This window comes from Lactuca virosa, chromosome 9, assembly GCF_052849685.1.
Source record: "Lactuca virosa cultivar CGN04683 chromosome 9, Lactuca_virosa_CGN04683_v6, whole genome shotgun sequence".
Lineage (NCBI taxonomy): Eukaryota > Viridiplantae > Streptophyta > Magnoliopsida > Asterales > Asteraceae > Lactuca > Lactuca virosa.
In genome coordinates this window covers 192,951,584-192,967,447 of record NC_136434.1, presented here as the reverse complement: position 1 = coordinate 192,967,447, position 15,864 = coordinate 192,951,584, and the positions used below count along the sequence as shown (strand labels likewise).

Sequence of the window (15,864 nt, the reverse complement as noted above, 5' to 3'; positions counted from 1 at the left end):
GGCTTGGATCTTGGGAGGTCTTTTCTTTGATTATAGATGGATATGTTGAAGATAGACGATTCAAATAGGTTTGGGTAAAACCCTAACCACCTTCTGGTTGACAAAGGTGGTGGTGGTGGTGGAAGGCAACAGAAGAAGGGAATGGAATGGGAGGTGGGTGGCGTAAAGTGAGGTGGATGGGGTTGGGGATTATTTAATTTCAATTTTAATTATGACAACTAAAATAAAAGAGTTAAAAGGATAGAAAATTAAATTTGTATAGGTCAAGGTGGTTGGCTGACCTAGTAACTGATTGGAACACCAAGGACCATATTAATCTTTTTGAAAAATTTGATGGTTGAACTTCTAATCTTTCTAAAGCAAGTGGGTTATTTACGTAAATTTGTCTTTGTGATTTCTAAGTCTATTTCTTACACTCTTAGGTTTGTCTTTGTGATTTCTAAGTCTATTTCTTGCACAAACTTAGGTTTGTCTTTCTGATTTCTAAGTCTATTTCTTGCACACTCATACGTAAATTTAACTTTGTCATTTCTAAGTCTATTTCTTGCACACTCTTGGGTTTTGAGTTTATATCTTACTTTTGAAGTAGTTAATTCCACATAAGTAAACAAAATCACCGTGACAGTAGTATATATATTATTCGATTTTAAATATAACAACATAAACATAACAAATATCACAACATTGATAAGAAAATCAACATTTTACAAGCATGTAAAAGCTAGAATTTCGATTGAATTTGATAGACGACGTTGATGTCAACTTGAAAGGCCTTCGCAAGAATTTCTCCAGCGATATCGGGATTTGACCCAAAAACAGAGTTTGCAATGGTAATAACACCTGGATTTTGACTACTCAAAGCTGCAATAGCAACAGCATAGCCATTTCCCACGTTTTTCTGGAAGTGAATCAGGCCTTCTGGGAACACGAAAACATCGCCTTTCTGAAGTTCTTTTGTGATGAGTCGGTTTTGAGGGTTGGACGTGACAAATCCGACTAGAATACGGCCTTCCATAACAGTCAAAATTTCAGTGGCCCGAGGGTGTGTATGTGGGGGGTTAATACCCTGTGGTGCGAAGTCAATACGTGCCATTGAGATACCAAGAGTGTTAAGTCCTGGCAACTCTTCTACGGTCACCGGAGTCACAGCAGACCCAACCGCATTCGAGGTATTTCCCATTAGCTGCAGTCCTCTATAAAAGAAATCATCAGGTTGTACAAGCCTCGCCTCTTTACAAACCAAGCCATTCACGAATACTACCAAGAAAAATAAATAAATAAATAAACTATTAATCACAATTAAATATAACATATTTTCAAATCATGCATGAATGCAGGAGAGTTTCTCGACTTTCAGCAATAAATTCTTACCTCTGCTATTTTGGTCTGCCACACAGAAGTCCTGAAGAGGACTAGGGTCCGAAGCAAACGCAAGGGAGCAACCCGCCACCAAGAGACCAAATAAAAGCAAATGAGACGTCATTGTTGAGAAGCCGAAAACTTGTTTTTGATGACTTAATTATGGTAGCTTGGGAAATCTATGAAATAAAGAATGGAACTCGCCATGCTTTTATAGTGAAAATATATGAACATTAAGACTAATATCATCGTAGCGTCATCATTATCATCTTGAGATGCATTCAAATTTTGCTGTTCAATTTCTAGAAGCAAGATACGTTCAACTTACGTTGTCTGGTTCTTAATTTCATAAAGGTTGCAACTACTAACCTTATATGTCTATGATCCTTCCATTTCGTATATTTACTTGTATACTTTTTCAGAACTTCCATACTTAGGATTCATTTTAATGGAACCTTGAATGTTTATTATGCATGGGAATTTTCTACTTATATCACTTTTTTAAGAAAATGAAAAAGTCTTGAAGAACAATATTGACCGTTTCCATACGAGATAAATATTATAGTTAATGAATGGTTTATGTATATTTTATTTTTCAAGTGATGCACTCCAGGCTTTTCTTGAAACAAAATTATCGAAAACTATTTATGTGTATAATCCGATTGATAATGGGTTTTACTGGTTTGTTAGACACATATCAAAATTGGTTAGAAGAAGGTGTACCTGGACAATATCTTGTACCCATACATAACAAACATTACCAATTTACTACTTTCACCGACAAATGCACAATACTATGGATCATCAGCATAAACTTTATCGTGATGTATTGCACACAAATTTAAGTTCCTTTTACCAACACAGTGTCTTTACTAGTTGTTTGTAAATTACTTGTATTAATTAGACGTCCAAAAAAAAAACAAAAAATCTTAATTTTTCTGAATAAATAAAGAAAGATAAATTATAACAAAAAATATATTATGATTTTATAGTATGAATGGAAACAGAAAATATAAGTCCAAAATTTTGCAAAAAAAAAATTAAAATAATAAAAAATAATAAATAAAACTACTTGGAAAAATTAAAGCAAGGTAGGTTGCGAAATAGCAATGCCTAATCAACGCCGTTTGATCAACCAATGGTTGAGATTTATAACCATGTTTGATGTGCCTAATCTCTATGTGTGCTTTCTAATGAAGAATTTGGAAAGAACTTCCTACAATAATCTACATCTAATCATATGTCTCTTCCACTAACCTTTTTCTATAACACACCCCAACCACCAATTTTGATTTATGTGTGGATGTTGGATCAACGATCGCCATAGATTTCAGCGATGATAGAACACTAAGCAAAGAGGTGAAGATTGAGGAAAGGTTAAATTATTAAACAACTCTAAAAAAAATCAGGAAACAATAAATTATTTCATAGTGATTCTCGTCTTCCTTCCTTGATCAGGTGATATGTGCACCCCCTTGTTGTACTCTATTCCCTACGAGTTTTAATGATCGGTGAACTTGTGTCATCTTAATCCATTTGCCATTAGTAACACAAGGTTTTGTTCTTTAATCCATGAAACCTAGATTCCTAATTTTGTATGTTATTGGTTACTGATATGGATGTAGCTACATGTGTTTAATTTAATTAACTAGTAGGCAACGTTCACACTGCCCCTTTTTGTTTCTAGTGACATTGTATTTTTGGCTTATTTGTTCATATGTTTTAGGTTCACACTTGCTGGTTACTAATAAATTTCAAGAGAATCTATGTATGTGTTTTGCTCTCATTTGCTAGTTACCATAGGGCTTCATAATTTTATTTTATTTGCCATGGGTATGGGGAGGTTGTTGCTTTATTTATTGATGTTCACGTTGAAGACAAATAACGAAAATAGGGGTGGGTTAAACCCTAAAAACCTTCTGTTTTGAAATGGTGATTGAGGATGGTGATGGTAATGGCGGTGGCGTTTGAGGGCGACTGAAGAACGGAGATGAATGGAATGGGGGTAGGTATGGTGACATAAGGTAGGTTGGGGGTGGGGTAGGATTTGGGTTTATTTGTTATCTTTCTTAACTATAAAAAGTAAAACAAAAAGATAAAAAAAAAACATATTTAAAAATATACGAAAGTGAGTTTACATAGTTATGTACCGGTCACGCTAGTAAATGAAACCATAACGACCATGCTCGTCAAGATAAAAACAATAAGCATTGAACTTCTCACTTTTTTAAAGCACATGGTATGATTTAATCTAATACAAATAGGCACATAACACAAGTAAATGAAGACATGGTTTTTGAAAAAATCTAGTTCTCTTTTGCAATATTTGGGTTTAATGAATGGAAATGTCATATGACCATTTATTGTCTTGTTGCCTTACACTTGATTACCCTCTTCCTCATGTTTCTCTACTTTCTCGGTACACTCTTATTTACAAACACAACAAACCGAGATTTGGGGGACATTTAGGTTACGATATGGTCTGATAAGGATTCAAAAGGTCGAGTTTTACATGGGATGAAAGCAAGATAAGTCTTACCATCGGCCTCGATGAAGGATCTCCTCCCCCATGTGATTTCATGCAAGTAATAAGTATTTGTCAACTTTGGTCCCTCCTTCCAAGATCTTAGCATTTTAAGTTTTAAAATTATAGTTTTTAGTTCTTTGCGAAAAATATACATCTTTTTATGTTAGATAATTAATAATAATTATTTTTAATATTATTTATATATTTATTATAACTCTTAAGGGAAATTCAATAAAATTAAATAACGACACGAGTGTTATAATATATTTCATTTTTTTATAAACATCGTTGTCCTCCTAAGGTTACTCAAAAACTCATAAATGAGACAATAAGTAGGAATATATGTAGGTGGAAACTATAATTGTGCTTGTTGTTTTGTTTGATTTATCTGTATTCGTTTTAAAGTGTGGAACTTGTTTGTCCTTTGGAAACCGTGGATGAGAGATGTACACTTGATGATAAGTTGTTTTCACTATGAGGAAGATGATGCAGGGTATTTGAAAGATAAATCAATGATTTAATTTTATTAAGGTTATTTGATTTTATAATTTTTTCGTTTAAGATTTATCTTTATTAGGAATTTTTATTCCCTATGTTAATAAAATATTTAGATTTATATAATCTCCTAATTTAGATGATTTCCATCATAACTATGAGTCATATTAGGGTTTTAGTTTAATTATAAATAGGTTAGCCACCTTTGAGTTTTAGGAGTTGATTTTGATTAATAAGGAATGGTATTTGAAACTCTATTTTCTTTACTTTGTGTTCATGTGGTTGTAATCGGCTATTCAAACCGATCGTCTTATGTCATGAGTAATATATGCTTTTGTTTTTTAATCCATGAAACTATGATTTTTCAATTTGTATGTAATTGGGTATTGATATATGTGTAGCTACATGTGTTTAATTTGTTTGAAGTAGTAGACAACATGCATACATTTTCTTTTTCTGTTCGTGACATTGTATTTTCGACATATTTCCTGTATGTTTGATGCTCTCACTTTCTAGTTACCAATGAATGTCAATAGAAGCTCTTATGTGTGTTTTTCAAACATAGATTTTTATGTTTTACTATGTATACTTCATTTTCTTTTAGTTAAAAATATCATCAAAGGCTGGTCGGACACCAAACCACTTCGTGATTTCTATTTTTAGGTTTGGATCTTGGTAGGTTTTTTCTTTGATTATAGATGGATATGTTGAAGATAGATGATGCAAATAGGTTTGGGTAAAATCCTAACCACCTTCTGGTTGACAACGGTGGTGGTGGAAGGCGACAGAAGAAGGGAATGAAATGGGAGGTGGGTGGCGTAAAGTGTGGTGGATGGGGTTGGGGATTATTTAATTTCTTTTTTAATTATAACAACTAAAATAAAATAGTTAAAAGGATAGAAATTAAATTTGTATAGGTTGTTGACCGACCTAGTAACTAATCGAAACACCAACGACCATATTAATCTTTTTGAAAAATTTGATGGTTGAACTTCTAGTCTTTCTAAAGCAAGTGGGTTATTTACGTAAATTTGTCTTTGTGATTTTGAAGTCTATTTCTTGCACACTCTTAGGTTTGTCTTTCTGATTTTTAAGTCTATTTCTTGCACAAAATTAGGTTTGTCTTTGTGATTTCTAAGTCTATTTCTTGCACACTCTTACATAAATTTAACTTTGAGATTTCTAAGTCTATTTCTTGCACACTCTTTGGTTTTGAGTTTATATCTTACTTTTGAAGTAGTTAATTCCACATAAGTAAACAAAATCACTGTGACAGTAGTATATATATTATTCGATTTTAAATATAACAACATAAACATAACAAATATCACAACATTGATAAGAAAATCAACATTTTAGAAGCATGTAAAAGCTAGAATTTCGATTGAATTTGATAGACGACGTTGATGTCAACTTGAAAGGCCTTCGCAAGAATATCTCCAGCGATATCGGGATTTGACCCAAAAACAGAGTTTGCAATGGTAATAACACCTGGATTTTGACTACTCAAAGCTGCAATAGCAACAGCATAGCCATTTCCCACGTTTTTCTGGAAGTGAATCAGGCCTTCTGGGAACACGAAAACATCGCCTTTCTGAAGTTCTTTTGTGATGAGTCGGTTTTGAGGGTTGGACGTGACAAATCCGACTAGAATACGGCCTTCCATAACAGTCAAAATTTCAGTGGCCCGAGGGTGTGTATGTGGGGGGTTAATACCCTGTGGTGCGAAGTCAATACGTGCCATTGAGATACCAAGAGTGTTAAGTCCTGGCAACTCTTCTACGGTCACCGGAGTCACAGCAGACCCAACCGCATTCGAGGTATTTCCCATTAGTTGCAGTCCTCTATAAAAGAAATCATCAGGTTGTACAAGCCTCGCCTCTTTACAAACCAAGCCATTCACGAATACTACCAAGAAAAATAAATAAATAAATAAACTATTAATCACAATTAAATATAATATATTTTCAAATCGTGCATGAATGCAGGAGAGTTTCTCGACTTTCAGCAATAAATTCTTACCTCTGCTATTTTGGTCTGCCACACAGAAGTCCTGAAGAGGACTAGGGTCCGAAGCAAACGCAAGGGAGCAACCCGCCACCAAGAGACCAAATAAAAGCAAATGAGACGTCATTGTTGAGAAGCCGAAAACTTGTTTTTGATGACTTAATTATGGTAGCTGGGAAATCTATGAAATAAAGAATGGAACTCGCAATGCTTTTATAGTGAAAATATAGGAACATTAAGACTAATACCATCATAGCGTCATCATTATCATCTTGAGATGCATTCAAATTTTGCTGTTCAATTTTTAGAAGCAAGATACATTCAACTTACGTTGTTCTTAATTTCATAAAGGTTGCAACTACTAACCTTATATGTCTATGATCCTTCCATTTCGTATATTTACTTACATACTTTTTCATAACTTCCATATTTAGGATTAATTTTAATGGAACCTTGAATGTTTATTATGCAAGGGAATTTTCTACTTATATCAATTTTTTAAGAAAACGAAAAAGTCTTGAAGAACAATATTGACCGTTTCCTTATGAGATAAATATTATAGTTGAAGAATATGCTTTATGTATATTTTATTTTTCAATTGATGCATTCCAGGCTTTTCTTGAAACAAAAGATTAGCCTACGTGCACTACAAAAAAGTGCACAATTATCGAAAACCATTTATTTGTATAATGCGTTAACATTTGATAATGGGTTTTACTGGTTTGTTAGACACATATCAAAATTGGTTAGAAGAAGGTGTACGTGGACAATATCTTGTACCCATACATAACAAACATTACCAATTTACTACTTTCACCGACAAATGCACAATACTATGGATCATCAGCATAAACTTTATAGTGATGTATTGCACACAAATTTAAGATCCTTTTACCAACACAGTGTCTTTACTAGTTGTTTGTAAATTACTTGTATTAATTAGACGTCTAAAATTAAAAAAATTCTTAATTTTCCTTAATAAATAAAGAAATATAAATTAAAACAAAAAATATATGTGGATTTTATAGTATGAATGGAAACAGTAAATATAAGTCCAAAATTTTGCAAAAAAAAAAAAAAAAAAAAAAAAAACCCATAAAAATAAACAACTTGGAAAAAGCAAGGTAGGTTGCTAAATAGCAATGCCTAATCAACGCCTGCTTGATCAACCAATGGCTGAGATTTATAACCATGTTTGATGTGCCTAATCTCTATGTGTGCTTTCTAATGAAGAATTTGGAAGGAACTTCCTAGAATAATCTACATCTAATCATATGTCTCTTCCACTAACCTTTTTCTAAAACACACCCCAACCACCAATTTTGATTTATGTGTGGATGTTGGATCAACCATCACCCTAGATTTCAGCGATGATAGAACACCGAGCAAAGAGGAAAAGATTGAGGAAAGGTTAAATTATTAAACAAATCTAAAAAAAACCACGAAACAATAAATTATTTCACAGTGATTCTCGTCTTCCTTGCTTGATCAGGCAATATGTGCACCCCCTAGTTCGACTCCATTCCCTACGAGTTTTAATGACCGGGGAACTTGTGTCATCTTAATCCATTTGCCATTAGTAACATAAGGTTTTGTTCTTTAATCCATGAAACCTAGATTTGTAATTTTGTATGTTATTGGCTATTAATATGGATGTAGCTACATGTGTTTAATTTAATTAAGTAGTAGGCAACGTTCACATTTCCACTTTTTGTTTTTAGTGACATTGTAGTCAGAAAGAGTATTTTGGCTTAAATTACCCCTCAGGGTTATGATATTATTTATAGTATATGATTACAACTGTAAGATCCTATTCTTATGGATCTGATAATACAACAATTATTACTAAATCTATATTTGAAATATTGAAGCTAATCGTTCTTATCCTTCTTATCTTTACATTCCCCCTCAATCTTAACCGTCACTAGGTTCAGATTGTGTCTTAGTTTCTCAAGCATTGTACGAGTCGTAGGATTCGTGAGACCGTCTGCAAGTTGATCATTAGATGATATAAACCGAACATCTAAAGCACCCATTGCTACCTTCTCTCTAACAAAGTGAAAATCAACTTCTATATGTTTTGTACGAGCATGAAACACTGGATTTTCGGTGAGATAGGTGGCTCCCAAATTGTCACACCACAACACTGGAGCACGAGGCTGTGCCACTCCTAATTCTTTAAGAATTGATTGAATCCATGTTACTTTTGTAGTGCCATTAGCAAGAGCTTTGTACTCTGCTTCAGTACTCGATCGGGACACAGTTGGCTGTTTATGAGAGCTCCATGAAACCAAATTAGGACCTAGGAAAACCGCAAAACCACCCATTGATCGTCTGTAATCTAGGCATCCTGCCCAATCCGCATCAGTAAAAACGCTCAACAGTGTAGAGGGTGATTTTCGAATATGAAGTCCTGTAGTAATAGTCCCTTTGACATATCGCAGTATTCGCTTCACGGCTTCCATATGAACATCTGTGGGCTTCGCCAAAAACTGACACACTTTGTTTACTGCAAAGGAAAGATCAGGTCGTGTTAAAGTAAGATATTGCAATCCTCCAACCATGCTTCTATACTTGAAAATATCATCTTCAGTAAGCGGTGTCCCTGATTCTTTTGATAGTTTTTCAGTAACTAACATGGGAGTTGAGACTGCTTTGCAATCTCCATGTTAACTCGCTTTAATAAATCAGAAGCATACTTCTGTTGTAGCAAATGAATTCCCCCTGAATTGTGAAGCACCTCAATTCCCAAGAAAAAATTGAGGCGGCCGAGATCTTTAATTGGAAACGTAGAACTCAGCGCACGAATAAGTTTGTCAACAGCCAGCTTCGAAGATCCCACAATAACAATATCGTCCACATAAACAAGCATGTAAATAGAGACCTGTGAAGTTCGAAGGATGAATAATGAAGTATCAGCTTTAGAGGAATGAAAACCAAGATAATATAGCTTGTCACGAAGGCGAGAGAACCAAGCTCTTGGTGATTGTTTAAGTCCATATAATGCTTTTCGAAGCTTGCACACATAATTGGGATGTGTGGAGTCTTTAAAACCCGGGGGTTGGTGCATGTAAACGTCTTCTTCTAAAAGACCATGAAGGAAAGAATTGTTGACATCTATTTGGCGTAGATCCCAACCACACGAAACAGAAAGTGAGAGCACCAATCGTATTGTTGCTGGCTTGACAATGGGACTGAAAGTGTCTTGATAATCAATTCCATATTGTTGTGTGAATCCCCTTGCAACAAGACGAGCCTTGTACTTGTCTATGGTACCATCGGGATGTTGCTTCAATTTAAATATCCACTTGCACCCAACAATATTGACACCAGAAGGTCTAGGAACAAGGGTCCATGTGTGGTTAGATTTGAGGGCATCAAATTATGACTCCATTGCAGCCTTCCATGATGAGTGAATCATTGCATCATGATGAGAGGTTGGGGTAACAACAGCAAAAGCCTGTTTGGATAGATCATACGGAACTGTACCATCAGTGAATTGTTTGGGAAAGAATTTTCCTGCACGTGCGCGAGTAGTCATACCAGGAGGAGATGCATGTGGAGTAACTTGTATTGGTGGGGACGAACCAGATGAAATGGTTGCTGGCAAGGCAGGCTCCGCAATTTGGACTATGGGAAAGGGTGATGTTGGCTCAAAGTGCACAGAATCTGCAGGTGGGGAGGGCATGGGAGACGAATCATGTGAAGGCTGTGTGCATGGTTGTTTGATGGTGTCATTAGATACTGGTGCTGCAGTGGGGACAGGAATTGTGACAGGATGTGAAGCTGATGCGAGTGGAGCTGTATCTGCAACAAAGTCATTAGCTAAAAGTAGAGATAAGTCATAGTTTCGCATGTGATCATTAATAATTGCCAGTTCATGTTGAGGAAACGAAACTGGTCAGACCTAGGAGAGTTATTTGTAGGATTTTGAGTGGAAGCATATGGAAAACAAGTTTCATCAAAAACAACGTCGTGTGAAATGTATAGACGACCAGTGGTTCTGTCTAGACATTTGTACCCCTTATGAATGGAGCTATAACCTAGGAAGACACACATAGTTGACCTAAAACTTAGTTTACGAGTGTTGTATTTTTGTAAACTCGGCCAACAAGCACAGCTAAAGACTCGAAGAAACGAATAGTCAGGATTAATTTTCAACAATCGTGTAATGGGTGTGACATTGCCTATAGTTCGAGAAGGCATCCTGTTGATTAAATAACAGGCCGTGAGGAAAGCCTCATCATAGAAATGAAGAGGAAGGGATGAGTGTGCTAGAAGAGCAAGTCCAGTTTCGACTATGTGACGATGTTTCCTTTCGGCGACTCCATTTTGTTGAGAAGTATATGGACATGACACACGATGAGAGATTCCGAATTTTTGGATAAAATCGGTGTAGTTTTTGATACTCTCCACCCCAGTCTGACTGAATACTACGAATTTTAGTATTCAAAAGTCTTTCAACATGATTCTGAAAGTTATAAAAAACTTGTTCAACATCAGATTTAATTTTGATAAGATAGACCCAAGTGTATCTACTATAATCATCCAAAAAACTGACATAATATTTGAAACCACTTCTAGATGTCTTAGCTGGTCCCCAAACATCAGTATGAATCAATTCAAGAGGAAAAGTAGAGACACGAATAGATTTATTATAAGACAATTGATGACTCTTTACACGTTGACACGCATCACAGACTAAAGACTCATTACTAGACGAATACCCTAACTTATTTGAATGCAAAATCGTCTTGACAACCGTTGACGTGGGGTGACCAAACCGTTGGTGCCATTGAGACGATGAGACCTTAACACTTGCTAAACCTTGACGCTGCGGAAGACTTCTAGAATGATTGATAGGAATTGGGTAGAGGCCTCCTTTGCTCCTACCTAGTAGAAGGATTTTCTTCGTGGCTATGTCCTTGACAAAGAAAACATTAGGGTAAAGCTCAATAAATACATGATTATCAGCAGCAAGTCTTTGGGCAGACAACAAATTTTTATTAATATGTGGAACGTATAGAACATTTTTGAAATGGAGAGGTCGAGTTAAACCGGGAATTATTGAATGACCAACATGGAAAATAGACAAACCTGCACCATTTGCTACTTGCACTTGATCCTTCCCATGGTAACGGTCTTGGACAGTAAGACGACCTAGATCGCTAGTCAAATGATCAGTGGCTCCACAATCAAGCCACCAATTTGGTTCCTGATTATGACCTGCTTGTGTCACACTATTTGCTCCATGGTAGTCTTTTGCCTAGTATGAATGATTGAATCGGTTTCTGCAGGTAAGAGCTGTGTGTCCTGGTATACCACATACTTGGCAGCGAGGTCATCCATTGTTGCGACCACGACCTCTGCCTCGTCCCCGGTAGCCTCCTCGGTAGTTGCCTCTGTGACCTGTGTTGGTGTACCCATTACGATTGTTGTAGTTGCGACGAGGTGGATTATTATTATTGCTTGCTTCTTGACGCGTGACGTTGTTAGCTAAGGACGAGAACTCCACCGTGCTTCCCATGGCGGTGGCTTGAGCTTCATGTGCAATCAGGTATAAGTAAAATTCTGGCAGTGTGACTTTCCGTTCGTTGCTAAGCACAGTAATGGCAGTGAATAAATCACCGTGACCTGGGCCCAATCCTGCCAACATGTAACCAATCACTTCTTCATCATTCATTGGTTGACCAATGTTTGCCATTATATCAGCAAAACCCGTCATTTTCTGGTAATACTCAGCGGCGCTTAGATCTCCTTTCCTTGTGGTTGATAATTGTGTGCGGATTTGGATTGAGTTCCCGCGATGTTGAGCAGAGAACATAGTATGCAGCGCTGACCATAATTGATGAGCAGTGTTTGTGCATCGAATTAATTGGGGAAGCACCTCTTCGGTCATGGAGGAAAGTAGACCTCCGATTACTGCTTGGTCTTGAATAACCCATGTGTCATATTCAGGATTTGGAGATTGCTTTGGGATTTCAGTCGATTCCTTGCCTGCGGAGCTAGTGCTCGTGGCAATGGTGACTGGCGGCGCCGGTGTAGTGCCATCGAGATGACTAAAGAGTTGGATTTTTGGAAACTCTATTTTCTATTCTTTGTGTTCATGTGATTGTAATCGGCTATTCAACCCGATCGTGAGGAAATCATCTTAATCCATATGTCATGAGTAACACATGATTTTGTTCTTTAATCCATGAAACTTAGATTTTAATTTTGTACGTTATTGGGTACTGATGTGGATGTAGCTACATGTGTTTAATTTTTTTGAGGTGGTAGACAACATGCATACATTTTTTTTTTCTGTTCGTGACATTGTATTTTTGACATATTTGTTTGTATGTTTGATGCTCTCATTTTCTAGTTACCAATTAGTGTCAAGAGACACTACAAGAAAAACAGCCTTTTACGACGCGCAATGTGTGTCGTAAAACGCTCAGACGACGCGCAAATGCGCGTCAAGGAAGGCCCTGTCATAACGAGAGACGACGCGCTTTTGCTCGTCGTCTATAGATGACGCGCATTTACGACGCGCATTTATGACACGCAATGCGTATCATTAAAACCCCTGTCAAGAAAGGTGTAACACCCGATTCCTGGTACGAAGTTAATTCAAGCATTTCTTGTGTTTTTCTCTGGGACTCGACGAGTTGGAGGCCCAACTCGTCGAGTAGAGTCGAGATCCGCGGACAGTTTAAGTGACCTACTCGGCGAGTCGGAAGACTGACTCGGTGAGTAGGTGCTACTTGGGTAAAACCCTAAATTTAGGGTTTGCACCCTATTTAAACACATTATCTCAGCCTCCATCTTCCCTTATACTCCCAGAGGACATCATATCGAAACCCTAGCCGTTTTTGTCTGTTCTAAGGCCATTTTGGTGCTTTTTGGTGGGTTGTGAAGCTTGAGAAGAGGGAAGGAACTTGTGAGACCAAGGGGAAGCAAGAAGATCCAGAGTTTGAAGCTCATTTTCAGCTTATTGGAGGTATGAAGCTGAACCTTTGTCTATAGATCTTGATTTTTGGGCCTTTTCCTTCATCTTTCTAAGCCCTAGAGAGGTTGTATTCGGGATTAAGTGTTGGAAGTCGGTGTATGGTTTAGATCCAGGTCTATTGGGGGTTTTTATGGCACAAAGGTGCCCATTTTGCTGCCATGAACACCCCATGCACCTAGGAGGCCATCTTTTATGGATTTTTGGGCCAAAGACCCCTTGCATGTGCACCAAGTTGGAAACTTTACGTATGAAATGGACATTAGGAGGCCAGATCTATGATTTTGTGGTGTTAAGATCCATTTAAATCGACTGTATAGTGTTGGTCATGGATGGGCTCGACGAGTCGTTCTTGGGACTCGGCGAGTCGGTGTGTATTGACCACCAAATCCTTTCTGTGGATGGACCATTTGTTAGGGAAGGAAGTCCTTTAGTTGTTTAGACGCAAAAAGGGGCCTGGGAATCATGAGACCCGACGAGTGGATGAACAGACTCGGCGAGTCCAAGGCAATCTCCCAATCTTTGAAGATGGACTCGGCGAGTTGTTCATACAACTCGACGAGTCATAGACTGGACACATTCTTATGAGGGAGATGAACTCGACGAGTTCAAGGATGAACTCGGTGAGTTGGATGAAGATGGTCCCGATGGTTTGAATGAAGGAGAACCCGTCAAGTTCTTGTTAGACTCGACGAGTAGAGTCGGGGTTGGATCGGGTTAGTAAAGTATGGACTCGACGAGTTGGTAGACCAACTCAGCGAGTCAGGTCAACTGGGTGTTGACTTTGACCAATGTTGACTTTGCCTGGTTTTGGTATTGACCCTGGTTAGGGTTGTATGTTCGGTTTGATGACTTGAAGGTTGTCGTGTAGGGATTGAGGAGTCGAGGAGAGCCGACCTTCACGCGGAGGATAGTTTAGACACTACACGACATCGAGGTGAGTTACCTTCCAGTAGAAGTGGGTCTAGGGCACCAAGGCCGGCCCACTAGTAGTTGTTTAGCTGAGATGATTGTCTTTGTGATAATTGTCTAGTCTGATATTGCTTGATATGCGAGTATGCTAGTTTGCTTGATATGTGACTAAGCTAGTTTGCTATGTTATGTGAGATAGTATCAGTAGGAGGGGACTAGTCCCCGAATCGGTCGTTAGGACCAACAGGTAGGTCGGACACCCCAGATATGTCTGACAGCATGATTGAGATATGATATTATGTGTTAGCAGTAGGGGGTGAAATAGTCCCCGTGTTCGGTTGAAAGACCGGAGGGAAGGTCGGCACCCCAGAATAGCCTGACATGGGTAGGTCAGCACCCCAGAATGGCTCGACATGGGTTGGTCAGCACCCCAGAATGGCTTGACATGGGTAGGTCAGCACCCCATAATGGCTTGACATGGGTAGGACGGGCGCCCCAGAATTGTCCGGCAGTATGTATGTTATGTGAGTGTATGGTATGTGGTATGATGGGGGAACTCACTAAGCTTTGTGCTTACAGTTTTAGTTTTGGTTTCAGGTACCTTTTCGTCCAAGGGGAAGGAGTCGGCGGTGTAGCAGCACATCACACACACACACATGGTTTCCGCATGGAGTTTTCTGGGAATATACTCTGATTTATTTTACTTTTGACGATATGATTTTCAGACACATTGTTAAGTTTCTTTTTACAAATGACATGGCATGGGAAATGTTTTGGTAAACTATGTTGTGAATTACTTAATTAAAAATGGAATTTTTGGGCTTGAAATTTGGGATGTTACAAAAGGCCATGTCATAAATAAAGACAACACACATTTTTTAGTATCGTAAATTTAAATGTTTAAAAAATATATATTTATATATTTATTAATTTTTAAATTAAATTTGCATTTAATGTCTCATAATAGAAATAAAATACCATATACAAAAAATACAATCCATTGCATAAAATTTAATGTCATACAATTCTATTTCTTACAATATATAAATTTGCATTCATCTAATCTACTTTGTGTTTCATACAAAAAATCTATTTCATGCGGCTTCTTCCATTTCCTTTATTAGCAGCTTCCATTATTAGTAGTACAACTAACAATTGAAATGAAGAATGCAAAACTTGGATTTGCAGTATCTTATCTCTTTCAGCTTGAGCTTTCTTTTCCTCTTCTAACAATTGAAATGAAGAATGCAACACTTGTTGAACATTGTGAAACTTGTATTTCTGCCAACCCAAGAATCAAATTAGTTTGTCTGCATGTTTTCAGCCAAATATAGGAAATTTGCTATTATCCAATGATTCCCAATCTAACATAAAAGGGAATCATTTCCACACAAAAAAACAACTAATATATTTTTTTTCATATATTTATAATAACAGCCAAAATCTTGTAAAAATCACCTAAAACAACAAACTCATACACATCATAAATGTATAAAACAACAAACTCAACAATGGCAGTAGCAGTAGCATCAAAGCAGCAGCAAAATCACACATCTATTTTGAAAAAGGTTTTGTA

At 37.1% G+C, this 15,864-nt stretch overlaps 2 protein-coding genes across 2 annotated transcripts; both read right to left on the bottom strand.

The window, feature by feature from the left end:
- Positions 1-721: 721 nt before the first annotated feature.
- Positions 722-1,483, bottom strand: LOC145140142 (putative germin-like protein 2-1). The gene is made up of 2 exons (XM_079073734.1): positions 1,372-1,483; positions 722-1,257 (listed from the first exon to the last, which is right to left on the bottom strand). Exons 1-2 carry the CDS (start codon positions 1,481-1,483, stop codon positions 722-724), a joined length of 648 nt encoding a protein of 215 aa, XP_078929860.1.
- A 4,270-nt stretch (positions 1,484-5,753) lies between these two features.
- On the bottom strand, positions 5,754-6,515 carry LOC145138717 (putative germin-like protein 2-1). Its single transcript, XM_079072751.1, has 2 exons — positions 6,404-6,515; positions 5,754-6,289 (listed from the first exon to the last, which is right to left on the bottom strand). The coding sequence occupies exons 1-2, from the start codon at positions 6,513-6,515 to the stop codon at positions 5,754-5,756; spliced, it is 648 nt and encodes a 215-aa protein (XP_078928877.1).
- Positions 6,516-15,864: the final 9,349 nt, after the last annotated feature.